Source organism: Chanodichthys erythropterus, chromosome 3 (assembly GCF_024489055.1).
Source record: "Chanodichthys erythropterus isolate Z2021 chromosome 3, ASM2448905v1, whole genome shotgun sequence".
NCBI lineage: Eukaryota > Metazoa > Chordata > Actinopteri > Cypriniformes > Xenocyprididae > Chanodichthys > Chanodichthys erythropterus.
The window spans coordinates 46,884,312-46,899,635 of record NC_090223.1 but is presented as its reverse complement, the minus strand read 5'-3'; the positions used below and the strand labels follow the sequence as shown (position 1 = coordinate 46,899,635).

Below are 15,324 nucleotides of genomic sequence, written 5' to 3'. Positions count from 1 at the left end.
CACCCCTTGGAAGGCTATTGGGTGACAAGTTTGTGGGTTGGTTCAATCACGTCCACCAAAGAGATGCATATCATAGCCTACTTTTCGTTTCTAATATCTACAAAGACTAAACTTAAGCAGTTAATTCTACGAAACGGGTACCATTTTGGTCCGCAACGTTTGATCAGATGCATAAGGCACAAAAAAAAATGTCCCAAAGTCTGTTTCCAAAGCTTAAGGTCATTAATTCATGTGTTCTTTTTAACATGATAAATAATAAAATGCTTTTTTTTTTTTTGAAGATTAGCATACTATTTTTAATTAATTTTCATTATTATATAGCCAATTTCACATGTCCGTGTTAACCAACATGACATTTGCATCTAAAATATCACCAAATAAGTCATATATTTTTTTCAAACATATACTATTTTCAGGATTATATGTGTGTCCCTGTTTACACAATATATACTTATTTACAATAAACCTTATTTTTTTGTAAATATTTTATGATTTGTGCGTGTCCCTCAGTTTGACTTACCACCCCGTAACACTAACTTGTTTTATCTATAGATAATGCACTGTTCCTTTAAATGACATCACAAAGCCTAAGTGATATCATTTGAGCCTTATAGCCACCAAGAACAAAAGAAGGCAACTATGTAATTTTTTTTTTTAAATTGTTTATTTGTTGCTTTTTCATGTTAGGCAGGCCCCTTCAAGCTTAACCTTACCACCCCGTCACGCAAAATAGGAGCCCGATCACACGAAAATGCGTATCAATAGTACGAGTTTGAAATCTTGTTTATACGCCAAAATGAGTTTTGGCGTGCTTATGGTACGCAGTTTTTCGCGTGCATATGATACGCACTTTATGGCGTACTATACGTACGAACCCCCTTCCCCCTACCCCCATCCTACCCAAGAGCGTTCATACGCCATAAAGTGCGTATCATATGCACGCGAAAAATCCGCGTACCATTAGTACGCAAAAACTCATTTTGGCGTATGTATTCTACGAGATTACAAACTCTTACTATTGATATGCATTCTCGTAGGGAAAACTGTTTTTTTATTAATTTTTTCACATTGTTAATACAAAGAAAATTAAATTTCAGATTGAATGCATGTAAGCTAGGTGAGAAACTTGACCACATGGGACATTTTGTGATGAAATTTAGCACCCCGTCACGTTTTTGTGACGGGGTGGTATGTGACGGGGTGGTAAATTTCATCACAAAATGTCCCTCGATAAAAATCACGTTCTTGGGGGTAAAACTTTTTCTTTTTGGCAAGGTTCCCGTGGTAAAATGTGCATTCCAAGGGCTAAATAGCATGTTTTTTGGGCTCACTTCAACCCGTGGACATGAAAAACAACCCGCGGCAACAGTGTAAAAGTAGCCTAGCCCAATTTTGCGGGAAAAACGTAGACTTGGCAACACTGTTTGGTTCATTAGACTTGTTTGATATGAGCAAATTCTGCGCAGAATCGATCAACGGTGATCACCGCGAGATGCATGCCGGTTAGAAATGTGTCCGAGGGTGGTCCGCCTTGCTCTGATGTCATACTGACGTGTGTCAAAAACCTCTCGCGAGGGCGAGGCGGACGTGTCGGATTCTGCAGTCGAGCGCAGTTCCTCTCCACAGACTGCGCTGACCAAAAGCATGATGGGAAACGACTTGATGACGATACAGCTTAAAGCTTATTGGTTTAAACAACCGTGATGTATTGATCTCTTTTAAAATGTTTGATTTTGAAACACTAATACCATGATTTTATGCGTATAAATTATGTGTGAATATTCCAAAAGTCTTTGAGAGTGCGATCTCTCTGTGGGTTATGTGATTGTTATCATATTTATAAAAATATATAAAAACATGTCTGTAATTAAAATAAAAATGATTGATACACACATCCTTCGAATGGAAATAAATATCAAGTACTTTGGGTGTATTTTTCATTATGTTTATTTTAATTTAAAAGCAACAGAACGTAAATTACATCCAGTTTATCGCAGGTGTCTGATGCACTCCGAGAACGGAGAATTGTCCATCTTGCCTGCACTTTTTTCACTCCTCCCCTCACTGCAGCCGCCTACTCTCGGCTGAACTTAAGGCGAGGCCAGGCGCATCTCAAACAAGCCTATTTATAGATAAAACAAGTCAGTGTGACGTAGTGGTAACTCAAACTGAGGGACACGCACAAATCATAAAATATTTACAAAAAAAAAAAGGTTTATTGTGAATAAGTAAGTATATATTGTGTAAACAGGGCAACCCAGTCTCATATGAAAACGTATCCTGACTACGTTGGTCCAAAGTGCAAAATGTAGAGGGGTTACAATAATGGCCCTTAAATTGTATGACTGTTACATTTTTTTTTTGCCTATTGTTTTGCGTCCAAGTCACGTGACTTTAGAGAGCCCGGCCGTGAGAACAAAAAACATGGCGGACATTTCTCTACTTTTTAGTGAAAAAACAATATTTGGAGTTAGTTTCTGCATAAAAATAAGTTTTGATTACATTTTTAGCGAGAAATATATATTCTATTTTCATAATATTCACTCAGTGAATGTACATAATCACTCGCTTGCGCGTTGTTGCAAAGATTTTTCTGATCTCGCCAGAATAATGTGAAACTGCTACGTTTTGGTTGCTATGAACAATATTTTATTTTCTGCATCAAAATAAGGTTTGATTACATTTTAAGCAAAAAATATATATTATTTATTTTCATAATATTCACTCAGTGAATGTACATAATCACTCGCTTGCGCGTTGTTGCAAAGATTTATCTGATCTCGCCAGAATAATGTGAAACTGCTACGTTTTGGTTGCTATGAACAATATTTTATTTTCTGCATCAAAATAAGGTTTGATTACATTTTAAGCAAAATATATATATTTTATTTTCATAATATTCACTCAGTGAATGTACATAATCACTCGCTTGCGCGTTGTTGCAAAGATTTATCTGATCTCGCCAGAATAATGTGAAACTGCTACGTTTTGGTTGCTATGAACAATATTTTGAGTTAGTTTCTGCATAAAAATAAGGTTTGATTACATTTTTAGCGAGAAATATATATTCTATTTTCATAATATTCACTCAGTGAATGTCAACCCGTTCTCACTCCTGACCGTTCTCACGCTGAAGAAGTCTCCTTCAGAACACATCGCGATATTTGGCATCAGTTCGCGTGTGCTGGATGTTGGTAAGTAGTCGTAAATACGCTGTTCTAATGTTTGATATAATGTCTTTTCTGTTTGCAGATATTAATCAGATTAACGTTAGCTCCCTCATGTTCAGTCACTGCATTATATCTGTCACCTCCGCTGAGGTTTTGCTTTTCATTGCTTTCTATATTAAATACTAAACTAGGGTGATTAAACACTGTCACGTGACGTGCAATATATTGCACAATATAACATATTCATATCAGTTTCAAAGTAGTACAAGTGTAGTTTCAAAATGGTATTTGTTGTAGAAGCACGGTAAAAAACAACACTTACCATGCTTTTTACCACAGTATTGGTCGTTTTAATGTGATTTTTGTTGTAAATACAGAGTGACCACAACACTTATCATGCTTTTAATGCCTAATAATGTTAAATCCAAAAACTGTAAGGTCAATAAGAACTTCTTTCCTATATATATTTATATATAAACCTATATATTATAAATAATGATATTTTCTTTTCTCTTGTTTTAGCTGAAAAGACAAAAAGGGCCTTTCGGAAATGGATGAAGGAGACAGAAAGCTGCAAAGGCAAATAATTGCAATGGTATGTGTGTGTTGCTTTTAACCCTTTATCAAACATTTTATCAAGCATTTGTTAAATAGTCTCACAGTAAATTAAAATTAAAGTCAAATCCTGTACATATTTATCACCTTATTTGTAAATCAGTTGTGCCCCTTCTTGGACAGTTGGACGTCCCACACATAAAAGTTTATATTAATTCCATTGAATTCTTTAAAATGATTACAGATTGGGCCCAAAATGTTCCAATGATACATGATGTCTCTCTGCACCTCATAACTACCTCTGTTTGCAAGAGTGGAAATTATCATTTGACTTGTCACATGACATCAGATATTCGATTATTTTGTCATAATCAAAATAATTGAATATCTGATGTCTATTCAATATCTAATCAGTTACACTGCTGATAATGTCCTGCTTGCATGTGAAACATGTTATTTTTTTATTTTTATTTTTTATTTTTTAAAATATGAATATAGCTTGCTATACTTTTAATCATGGAAATGCCCACACATCAGTGAACTTATTACATAAATGCATTTAACATTTAATTGTGCAACACTCTTTACAGAAGGAAATCCTACGGTTATGTATGAACTCACAAGTGCAAGATCATCATCAAGTGCTGTGCTAGGCACATTGGGTAACAAGTGTCCTCCAACGTATCCAATCTGTGACCACATTCTCCACATCTTCCCATGGGACACCAACATTCTTCAGGCCTTCGTTTCCATGTCTTCCCCTGCATTCTCCTGGTGGTGTCCACTTCATATCTGTCTTTGGGTGTTGTTGTTTGGTCATGCTTAGGGTGTGTCCAGGGAGGTGCACCCTTCACTCTGTCACAGTTTTTAAAAGTCTTCACGTGGACTCCTCCTTATGATCTCCTTGAAACGTGCAGAACCAATATTGAAAATAGTAATTTATCTTTTTCCATATTCTTGCCTTTACCAAAGAAGCACCAGTGCTCATCCGGAGTTTTGGTAAAAGTTCTAGTAATGCTGCGACTATAGTCAAATATGTATTTCTGCATGTGTGTATAGCAGGTGTTTGTCCGAACAATTGAAGTTAGTGAGAGTGTTCAGGAAAACCCTCTGAGAACAATCAATATTTATTTAATTCTGTTTGGTGCTGATATAGAGTATTACAGAAATGACACATTGACATTCTGGACATTATTCTGTGAGTTTGTTACCTCTTCATTTAGATGGACTTGAAAATGTCTTGCATTTTGTTTCATTAAACCTTTTTTTACAGTGTCACTATAGTAAATGTCCACCTTAACTACATCTATGGTATCATTATATCAGTACCTGGATAATGTAAATGTAACATACCCATGAATGTATTTTATAGAAGCATTTTATTGCTGAAAATATTTAACATTTATAAAATGCATTAACTATTTGAATTTGCCTTTCATTTAGTTACAGTAAAAGTGAACAATAAACACAATATTATATTGTATTAAAGTTGAGAATGTAAAATGTTATTTTTTCCCCCTATTCTTTAAAGAAACATATTTTCACATGGAATTTTATCTCATCTCTTGGTTTGTAAAAATAATACTTCATCATATCGATTTGTGTAGTTATATTTCACTATAATAGATTGCGTCTGTAACTGGATATATTTTTTTCTCACAATTAACTGATTTTTATACTGTTGTGCAGTAGTTTGGGGCCTACATTTGTCTTTGACACTACATATTGGAATATGATTACAAAATCGAGTACATTCATTATGCTTTTATTTATATTTATTTTAATTCCAAGAGTTCAAATGGTGAAGAATGGTATAAATAAGTGATTAAATGTATACCTTTAATATACTACATATCTACTGTAAATGTTAGAAGCACTTTAGTAGATGCAATTATATCTCTTTCAAATATATTTATGCATCAGTTTAAAACACAAAGGAGTCTTTCGTTGTAAAATGTGATTTTTATCATATTTAATTAGATTAATTATATATTTAAGGAATCTTTCTCGTCAGCCGGAACCGAAGGAGATCTGTCGTCATTTACCATAAATGGACAAGTAAGCGTGACGCATCTGTTCAGCTGTGTTGTGATTGGCTGTGACTCTATCGCAGAACTCGCTGTGATTGGACTACCTTTCAACCCATATAAAACGGCGCTTTATCTTACAAAGTTTGTTTTAGTGTGAATATTACGTTACTCATACATTAAGTTAACTATAAAGTGTTTCCATGTTGTGAGAAATTACTCCTTTACCGAGATCCCAACCCTAACCCTAGCTTCTCAATGAACTACAGCGCCATGTTTCCCGTTCATTGATAGAATGACAGAGACATATGGGTAATGTAGTTTAAAACGTTTAGTAAAGAAATGATAAATGTTAAAATAATAAGATCTTTAATGGACAACTCGATATTTAAATATGTTTATTGTGCAAACATTTATTACATATATGAGGGACAGGCTGAAATGTAATATTTTACTGTAATCACTATTAAAAAACCTTTATGCCAGCTTTCCATGTATGTCTGAAAACTGTGCCCAACATTATTTAGTAATCATAGCATAAGCAGTTGTCCTGTTGATTTTCTCTTTGATACGCTAACCGGACTTTGAGTTACAGCCATTTGAAATGTGCATTTTTTTGCTCTTCCAGGGGCCGGTACTGGCCCCTTGGGGGTGGAAGGGCATTAAAATCTACACAGGTGTGTACTCCTCATCATGGATAACAAACTTTGTTGAATCACATTTAAATATTGGAGTATTTTATCATTTCCTCATTTTCCATTCTAACATCATGCTTGTATAGATGAAATATGGAAATATTATAACAAAATGTTGTAATACAATAATAATAATAATAATAATAATAATAATTGATTAATTGAATAGTAGTTGATTATTTCTTTGCTTTTTTTTTTGTATGAACACCAATAAATATAATGGATGAACCCACAACTTGCCATTATCCAGCTGCCAGTGTTGGCAGTAAACTAAAAACTATTTATATTTACACTTCACTATTACTGTTACACAAGGATAATGCACTATTCAGTAAAATAAGAAACTGTGCCAAAATGTCATTATCACCCCCTCTTCTTGCTCCTCACATGCCTGACATCAGTAATGTCCAGCTGTCATTTTGAATGCAGTAGTAGATGTACCAGAATGATCAACATCGATCTTCTTCAACTCTGCTTGAAGTGTTTGTATCAGTATAACCCACTGCAGCCTCTCTTTATTCACATTCCTTCCCTTTATTTATCTGGAAACTGCCATCCTTGTCACAACATGAAAGTATATGCAACTTTTGGTGCATTGTTGTCCCAAATATCATGAATTAGATCGAAAATATTTATGTAATATATATTTATGTATTAATAAGTAAAACAATCATGGAAATTATATGTCATTTTTTTAAATTATGAAATAAACTCAGCTTAGTTAAATTGTATTTACTCTACCAAACACCACGTTCATCATAATTTATTACACAACACTTTATTGGAGGATACAGCATAAGGTTGAAATTTGCATAAAGACAAATGAGATTCAAGATAAATAAAAACGTGTCTTCAAAAATACGTTAACGTCATAATAATCCATTCACAGACTTTACTCCTATTGCACAAATGAGCGCCACAGAATCCCATCCAGTCAACTATGATCCAGAAAACAGATTTGATATTGAGTTTAAAATAAAGATTCATTATCACAGCTGAACTGGGTTCTTGCTCTTCCCTGTACATGTCTCTATCATGTTCATGTTCTTCTTCTTCTAAACAGTTTGTTCAGTTGTACTCTACAGTACAACTAATGACCAGAAAGATGTGATCACTGATGTGCTGTAGCTTTTTCTCAACCAGAGGAAGAAGTCTTAACATCCCATTGTCAGGCGTTCTTCAGTCCTGGTCTAAAAGTAAAACAAAAAAACACAGACAATTCAAGTTAAGTAGTTTAATGGACAGCCAGGTCAGCTTATGTTCTGCATGATTTAAACAGTGGTGGGCTACTCTGGCCCTCAGCGTCCACGGTCCTGTAGATTTAGCCTCAACCTCAAACCCAACTGCCTATAACTGTCTATAAGTACACCTGAAGACTTTGGTTAAAATTTTCAGGTGTGCTCAATTATGGTTGGAGGTAAACTCTCCACCTCAAAAAGGAGACAGCAAAAGGGCTAGAGTTGCCTGTTCCTGATTTAACTTTACAAAACAGCAGTACATAATATATATATTATAATAAAAATGCAGCACAGACTGTAAGCTAAGTACTGAACAAAAACTGTTTTACCCATATTAACAGCAACCTGTTTTAAAAGATCTTTTAGAAAGGCATGCTCTCTTTTGAGCCTTGATTTCTTTCAGGACAACATACTCTTCTGTTTCTTGTTTCAAGAGCATAATTTGGTCAAAAACCAAGTGATAACCTGTACAATGTAAAATTGTTAAAATACTGCAATAAAAACTTTAAGGCAAGAATTAAGAATAGGCACAGGACTTACCGTACTCATGAAGAAGCCATGGCCATGCATAGTTTCTGCCTCTTGTGTTCCTCCGTAGCTGCACATCAGTCGTTTTTCCTCTAGGATCTTCTGTTAGTGACTTCACTTGCTATCTGTTTTAAAACACAAATACAATGTTTTAGGTCTGTGCAGTATAAGGCCTTATTTCAAGCCAAAAAAAGTATTACACATAATTTAAAGAACATTTACTATTTAATTCCTATTATACTATATTATATTATATTAACTCATTATCTTCCAAAGCTTCCCTGTCTGCTTTTATCTAAAAAAACAAACAAACAAACAGACAAAAAAAAGAAGGAACAGTTTTTAAGAACTTTTTAAGAACTTAATAGTCCTTTGAGAGAACAACATTAAATTCTGTACTACATATTACAGCATTGCCTCAACACAAGACATACCAATGGACTTCTGTCTTCTTTGGGCATGAGATGGTCATGTTCCTTCCTCACCCTAAACAAAGGACTTCGATGAGCTTGCTTTGATATAAGGACTGGTCTTCCTTCTCTGCACAGAAAAACAAGAAAGTCTCTACTTACTCTGTGTGCAATTACTCTTGTTCTTAAAACATACAAATTGAGACAGTTATAAATAAGTTAATTTACCATACCATCCAGGAGAGCATTTGATGAGTAAATACTGATTTAAATATCTAGAAACTTTACCTGGAAAGGGCTGATCACGGCAGGTTTGCAGCGACTCACTAGTAGCTCTTGTGAGGGTCGGCTCTTAAAAGAGCTGTTGAGTTTGATGTTGTAGAGATCCTAAAAAGAAGGACTAAGTAATCTGCAAGTAATCCTGCAAGACAGAAAGGAAGGTAAATTTATTACATCACATTCAAGTTGTCAATTTACACATAACTGTAGGATTTCCTTCTGTAAAGAGTGTTGCATAATTAAATGTTAAATGCATTTATGTAATAAGTTCACTGATATGTGGGCATTTCCATGATTAAACATATGTCTTTAATAGCAAGCTATATTTATATTTAAAAGAATAAATAAATAAATAACATGTTTCACATGCAAGCAGGACATTATCAGCAGTGTAACTGATTAGATATTGAATAGACATCAGATATTCAATTATTTTGATTATGACAAAATAATCGAATATCTGATGTCATGTGACAAGTCAAATGATAATTTCCACTCTTGCAAACAGAGGTAGTTATGAGGTGCAGAGAGACATCATGTATCATTGGAACATTTTGGGCCCAATCTGTAATCATTTTAAAGAATTCAATGGAATTAATATAAACTTTTATGTGTGGGACGTCCAACTGTCCAAGAAGGGGCACAACTGATTTACAAATAAGGTGATAAATATGTACAGGATTTGACTTTAATTTTAATTTACTGTGAGACTATTTAACAAATGCTTGATAAAATGTTTGATAAAGGGTTAAAAGCAACACACACATACCATTGCAATTATTTGCCTTTGCAGCTTTCTGTCTCCTTCATCCATTTCCGAAAGGCCCTTTTTGTCTTTTCAGCTAAAACAAGAGAAAAGAAAATATCATTATTTATAATATATAGGTTTATATATAAATATATATAGGAAAGAAGTTCTTATTGACCTTACAGTTTTTGGATTTAACATTATTAGGCATTAAAAGCATGATAAGTGTTGTGGTCACTCTGTATTTACAACAAAAATCACATTAAAACGACCAATACTGTGGTAAAAAGCATGGTAAGTGTTGTTTTTTACCGTGCTTCTACAACAAATACCATTTTGAAACTACACTTGTACTACTTTGAAACTGATATGAATATGTTATATATATTGTGCAATATATTGCACGTCACGTGACAGTGTTTAATCACCCTAGTTTAGTATTTAATATAGAAAGCAATGAAAAGCAAAACCTCAGCGGAGGTGACAGATATAATGCAGTGACTGAACATGAGGGAGCTAACGTTAATCTGATTAATATCTGCAAACAGAAAAGACATTATATCAAACATTAGAACAGCGTATTTACGACTACTTACCAACATCCAGCACACGCGAACTGATGCCAAATATCGCGATGTGTTCTGAAGGAGACTTCTTCAGCGTGAGAACGGTCAGGAGTGAGAACGGGTTGACATTCACTGAGTGAATATTATGAAAATAGAATATATATTTCTCGCTAAAAATGTAATCAAACCTTATTTTTATGCAGAAACTAACTCAAAATATTGTTCATAGCAACCAAAACGTAGCAGTTTCACATTATTCTGGCGAGATCAGATAAATCTTTGCAACAACGCGCAAGCGAGTGATTATGTACATTCACTGAGTGAATATTATGAAAATAAATAATATATATTTTTTGCTTAAAATGTAATCAAACCTTATTTTGATGCAGAAACTAACTCAAAATATTGTTCATAGCAACCAAAACGTAGCAGTTTCACATTATTCTGGCGAGATCAGATAAATCTTTGCAACAACGCGCAAGCGAGTGATTATGTACATTCACTGAGTGAATATTATGAAAATAAAATATATATATTTTGCTTAAAATGTAATCAAACCTTATTTTGATGCAGAAAATAAAATATTGTTCATAGCAACCAAAACGTAGCAGTTTCACATTATTCTGGCGAGATCAGAAAAATCTTTGCAACAACGCGCAAGCGAGTGATTATGTACATTCACTGAGTGAATATTATGAAAATAGAATATATATTTCTCGCTAAAAATGTAATCAAAACTTATTTTTATGCAGAAACTAACTCCAAATATTGTTTTTTCACTAAAAAGTAGAGAAACGTCCGCCATGTTTTTTGTTCTCACGGCCGGGCTCTCTAAAGTCACGTGACTTGGACGCAAAACAATAGGCAAAAAAAAATGTAACAGTCATACAATTTAAGGGCCATTATTGTAACCCCTCTACGTTTTGCACTTTGGACCAACGTAGTCAGGATACATTTTCATATGAGACTGGGTTGAACAGGGACACACATATAATCCTGAAAATAGTAGCTATATGTTTGAGAAAAATATATGACTTATTTGGTGATATTTAGATGCAAATGTCATTTTGGTTAACGCGGACATGTGAAATTGGCTATATAATAATGAAAATTAATTAAAAAATAGTATGCTAATCTTCAAAAAAAAAAAAAAAGCATTTTATCATAATATCATGTTAAAAAGAACACTTGAATTAATGACCTTAAGCTTTGGAAACAGACTTTGGGACATTTTTTGTGCCTTATGCATCTGATCAGACGTTGAGGACCCAAATGGCACCCGTTTCGAATGACTCAGTCCATAGCAACGAGCTCAACCCCGCCCTTACTCTTAGCTTAAGACTTCAGTCTATACCTTAGTAAAAGTTTGTCTCAGCAGCTTTGTGAATAGGTTTTAAGAGAAAACTCTCAACTAAAAACTTTACTGCTATTTAGGAGAACTCTTAGTGGTAAGAATACGGCCGCAGAACTACAGGCAAAATTATACTAATATATTTCTAATAAGAAGATAGATTTATGTTATAATGATCAGTGAAATATGAACTTTGCACTTTGAAGGACTAAATTAAATTGTAACAATCGTACAAGCCCACAGAACTAGTTGTTACTCAAGCTTTGCTTAAGGGTTAAGAAGGTAGAGTGGGGGAAAACGCCCCCCTTAAGGAAAATATGACATTACAGTGAAACAAAACATAAATGTGACTAGAATTGCCATCCTGGTTTTGAGTGACTATGGCAGGAGTTATTCACCAAATATTAAAATTGCTCAGCCTTCATAATTAATTAGTATTTTGACTGAAAATATTTTTGTACAAAGGGGGCATTTTGCCCCATGCAGCGGTGGGGTAAAACGCCCCCCAAGGTGGGGTAAAATGCCCCCTTTTCTTTACCAACCAGTTTGCTTCATATATCAACAGCAAAATGAACAGACTAGTTTTTAATCTCTAAAAGTAAAAGGCAAGTAATGTATCAACATGTATAGGCCTATATATTTAATATTTTTAATATTTATTTGAGGAATATCCAACATATCCAAATTTTTTACATTTGATAATTGATGTATTTGTTCACCACTATCACCAAGACAAACAGAAAACCCTAAATAAATATTAAACTTATAAATTTGTATATTTATGTAGTAAAATATATCCAATAAATGCATTAAAAGCCACCCAATTTCATTGGGTCACCTAACCACCTTCCATCAGTGAGCCAACTGTGCTATCAAGCTAGCCTAATGCTCACTTGAGGTAATTTTTATTTTATTTTCTTTAATTTTGTTTAAATATTTTGATTTTACCACCTAGTTATACTGCATTAAGTGTAAAACAAAGGATTTGATAGACAGAAATATGTTATTATAGTAATTATGATAGAGAGAAACTATGCCATCTGGGGGGCGTTTTACCCCACAAGCTACGACTTTAAAAAAAAAAAATTAAAATATAATTATATTCCTTATAAATAACATATCCTCTCAAACTACAGACTTCACTATTCATCTATCACACATTACTGTGATATCCTGCAGAACAATATTCTCTTAAACACTTGTTTACTAATATCTGAAAATTATAGCGCTTGTCATGTAATCCTCTTCTCTTCAAATACGTCGCTGGTGTCAGCTTCTCCAAGAAGATTTGTTTATCCCCGTTGTCAAACGTAGTGCATAGCAACAGTGAAAATGTATATTGACTACCTCTAGTGCTTATTTTGAGAAAAACATGTGGGGGGCGTTTTACCCCAATCTACCCTATCATTATTTAAAGGTTTTAAAGTTTAAAGTTGTTTAAATGTAATCGGTTGTCTTTGTGGTTGGTTGATTTATGTTTTATTTAAAACGCCAGACTTGTAGTAAAACTGTTGTAGTAAAATCTGAGTATCCATGCTAGGTAAAACAACAAATATTTTCATGTTCATTGGATGGTAGTTCTGTAGAAAGTATTAAACAGTTATAACAACCCGATCTCACGGCAATTCGTACGTATTTTACGAGGTGGCTAAATCGTATGAATTCATACGACCTCACTCGTACTAATTCATACGTTTTTTGCTAAATCGTATGTATTTTACGAGTTGACAAATTCGTATGAATTCATACGAATGACCTACCCCAAACCCCGCCCCTAAACCTAACCGTCACTGGGGTTTAGACAAATCGTACGAATTCGCACGAGTGAGGTCGTATGAATTTATACAAAATAGCCACCTCGTAGAATAAGTACGAATTGGTCGTGAGATAGCGTTGGTTATAAACAATATTTGTGTTCTGATGTGAGACTGTGCTGTATCTCCTCTCTCTCCATTCGCTAATTGTCTTCACGTTATGACAGTAAAGCGATGTTTTAAAACCTATTTTACTGACAAGTGGTTAATGCCTTTAAGACATATGCAGCAAAGACGTTTAGTTGAAGTTTTTCAGACTCATTTATTGCATCATAATAAAACAGAATGTTTACACAGGCATCCGTCTGGTCTCGAGCAACAACAATGCGCGCTCATCTGTACTTCTCAGACAGAGCCAGAGACAAAGCAGAGAGGAACTTGTCCATAGCAACATGCGCCGCAGGAGTGAAATCGGTGGGGAACAAGGTGGCCAGAACCACGAGTATGTTGTGGGACAGAATCTAGGGGAAACAGAGAAAACGAATTCAGGTTATACCGCGACTACGAGAGTATGACAGCATCAGAATAATTTCATTGCGTTCACCTTGAAATTGGCGGGGTCAACTCTCAGCTGGAAAGCATGAAGCTCGCTGAGGGTCAGAAGTCCATTAGTAAGGTCGTCGATTTTGCTGACAGCCTCACCAACGCCAGCCATCACAGTCTTCCCGTGCTTCCTCACTGGGGCAGAGCCGGGACTCAAGTCTTTCCAGTGAGAGAAATAGGTTTTGGTCTGTGGGTAGACCGCCAACATCCTGGAGGCAAACACATTAAACTGAACTCCAGATACACGTCCAAAGAAAACATTAGATTACGACTTAGCATATTACAAAACACCATAATGAACCTTACCTAGAAAGAGCATCATGACCAATGTCGTCAGCTTTTCCTGCGATCTTGGCCCAAAGGGCTTTGACTGCAGCTTTGTCTTTGGCGGTGAGACTCATCGTGGATGGATGAATTTGCAGCAAACTTATGTAGACTGCTGGCAGAAACTGGCTGTTTTATATTGCCACCAGGAAGAAACACCCAAGACCATCCTCACACACCAAAGATGACTTATCAAACTTTGGAAGACTGCCAAAATGCTCGACTTCATTTCATGATATACTTGGTAAAGCCGTTTGTTTTTTCCACTTTTATTGAATTACATAGCAATTCGTTAAATTGAAGTTAATTCATTGAATAATTATCTATCTGTTATTTTAATGAATAACATAAGGCGATACTCCTATAAAAGTTTTATTTTTTTTTGTTTCGTTTTACATTTTATATAACATTGTTTAAGCGTGTATTAGCATGCTTGTTCTGTTATTTTTCTTTTCTTTCTTTTATTTTGTGTATACGATAAAATTATAAAATCGATTGATTTTATCAAATGATTCCAAATTTACTTTGTTGTTTGTCAATTAAACATTGTATAATTCCTACCACGCCTTGCTGAGAAAGTGTGTGTTATCTTTGAAATGGCCTGTTATCAAAAGAAGTTCTTGTCTGTGGGCGTCTCACTTAAGTGCAGATAATTATGGAGCTCAGTTCAACAGCGTTTTAAGACTTGCAACTGGACTTTGGAAACAATATATGAAAGTAAGAAGTTGAATGAAACACGAATTACACTTGACATGTTTAACTGTAGTCTACAATATGCTTGTATATTTTATTCTGTAAATTCATCAACCAAAAAAATAAACAAACAAATGTTTGGATTCATCAAATGATAATTTCAACTATCCAAATTACCTTAAATGATCAGTGGGACGCGTGCCATACAATCCTTAAATGCTATCTTTTGTATCCTTATGAGGACATTCCATACGCGTGATGATTTTTATACTGTACAAACTGTATATTCTATCCCCTTATAATAACACTATCCCTAAACACAACCCTCAAACTTTCTGAATTGTTATATTCTTAATAAAACATTGTTTAGTATGTTTTAAGCC

The 15,324-nt window shown here is 34.5% G+C and overlaps 1 protein-coding gene and 1 long non-coding RNA gene across 2 annotated transcripts; both read right to left on the bottom strand.

The window, feature by feature from the left end:
• Nucleotides 1–7,566: 7,566 nt before the first annotated feature.
• On the bottom strand, nucleotides 7,567–10,231 carry LOC137012882 (uncharacterized). The gene is made up of 5 exons (XR_010893626.1): nucleotides 9,672–10,231; nucleotides 8,912–9,044; nucleotides 8,648–8,753; nucleotides 8,226–8,338; nucleotides 7,567–7,637 (listed from the first exon to the last, which is right to left on the bottom strand). It is a non-coding gene; the product is annotated as an uncharacterized lncRNA (long non-coding RNA).
• A 3,407-nt stretch (nucleotides 10,232–13,638) lies between these two features.
• LOC137012874 (hemoglobin embryonic subunit alpha-like) lies at nucleotides 13,639–14,362 on the bottom strand. Its single transcript, XM_067376359.1, has 3 exons — nucleotides 14,231–14,362; nucleotides 13,926–14,133; nucleotides 13,639–13,842 (listed from the first exon to the last, which is right to left on the bottom strand). Exons 1-3 carry the CDS (start codon nucleotides 14,323–14,325, stop codon nucleotides 13,714–13,716), a joined length of 432 nt encoding a protein of 143 aa, XP_067232460.1. The 5' UTR covers nucleotides 14,326–14,362; the 3' UTR covers nucleotides 13,639–13,713.
• Nucleotides 14,363–15,324: the final 962 nt, after the last annotated feature.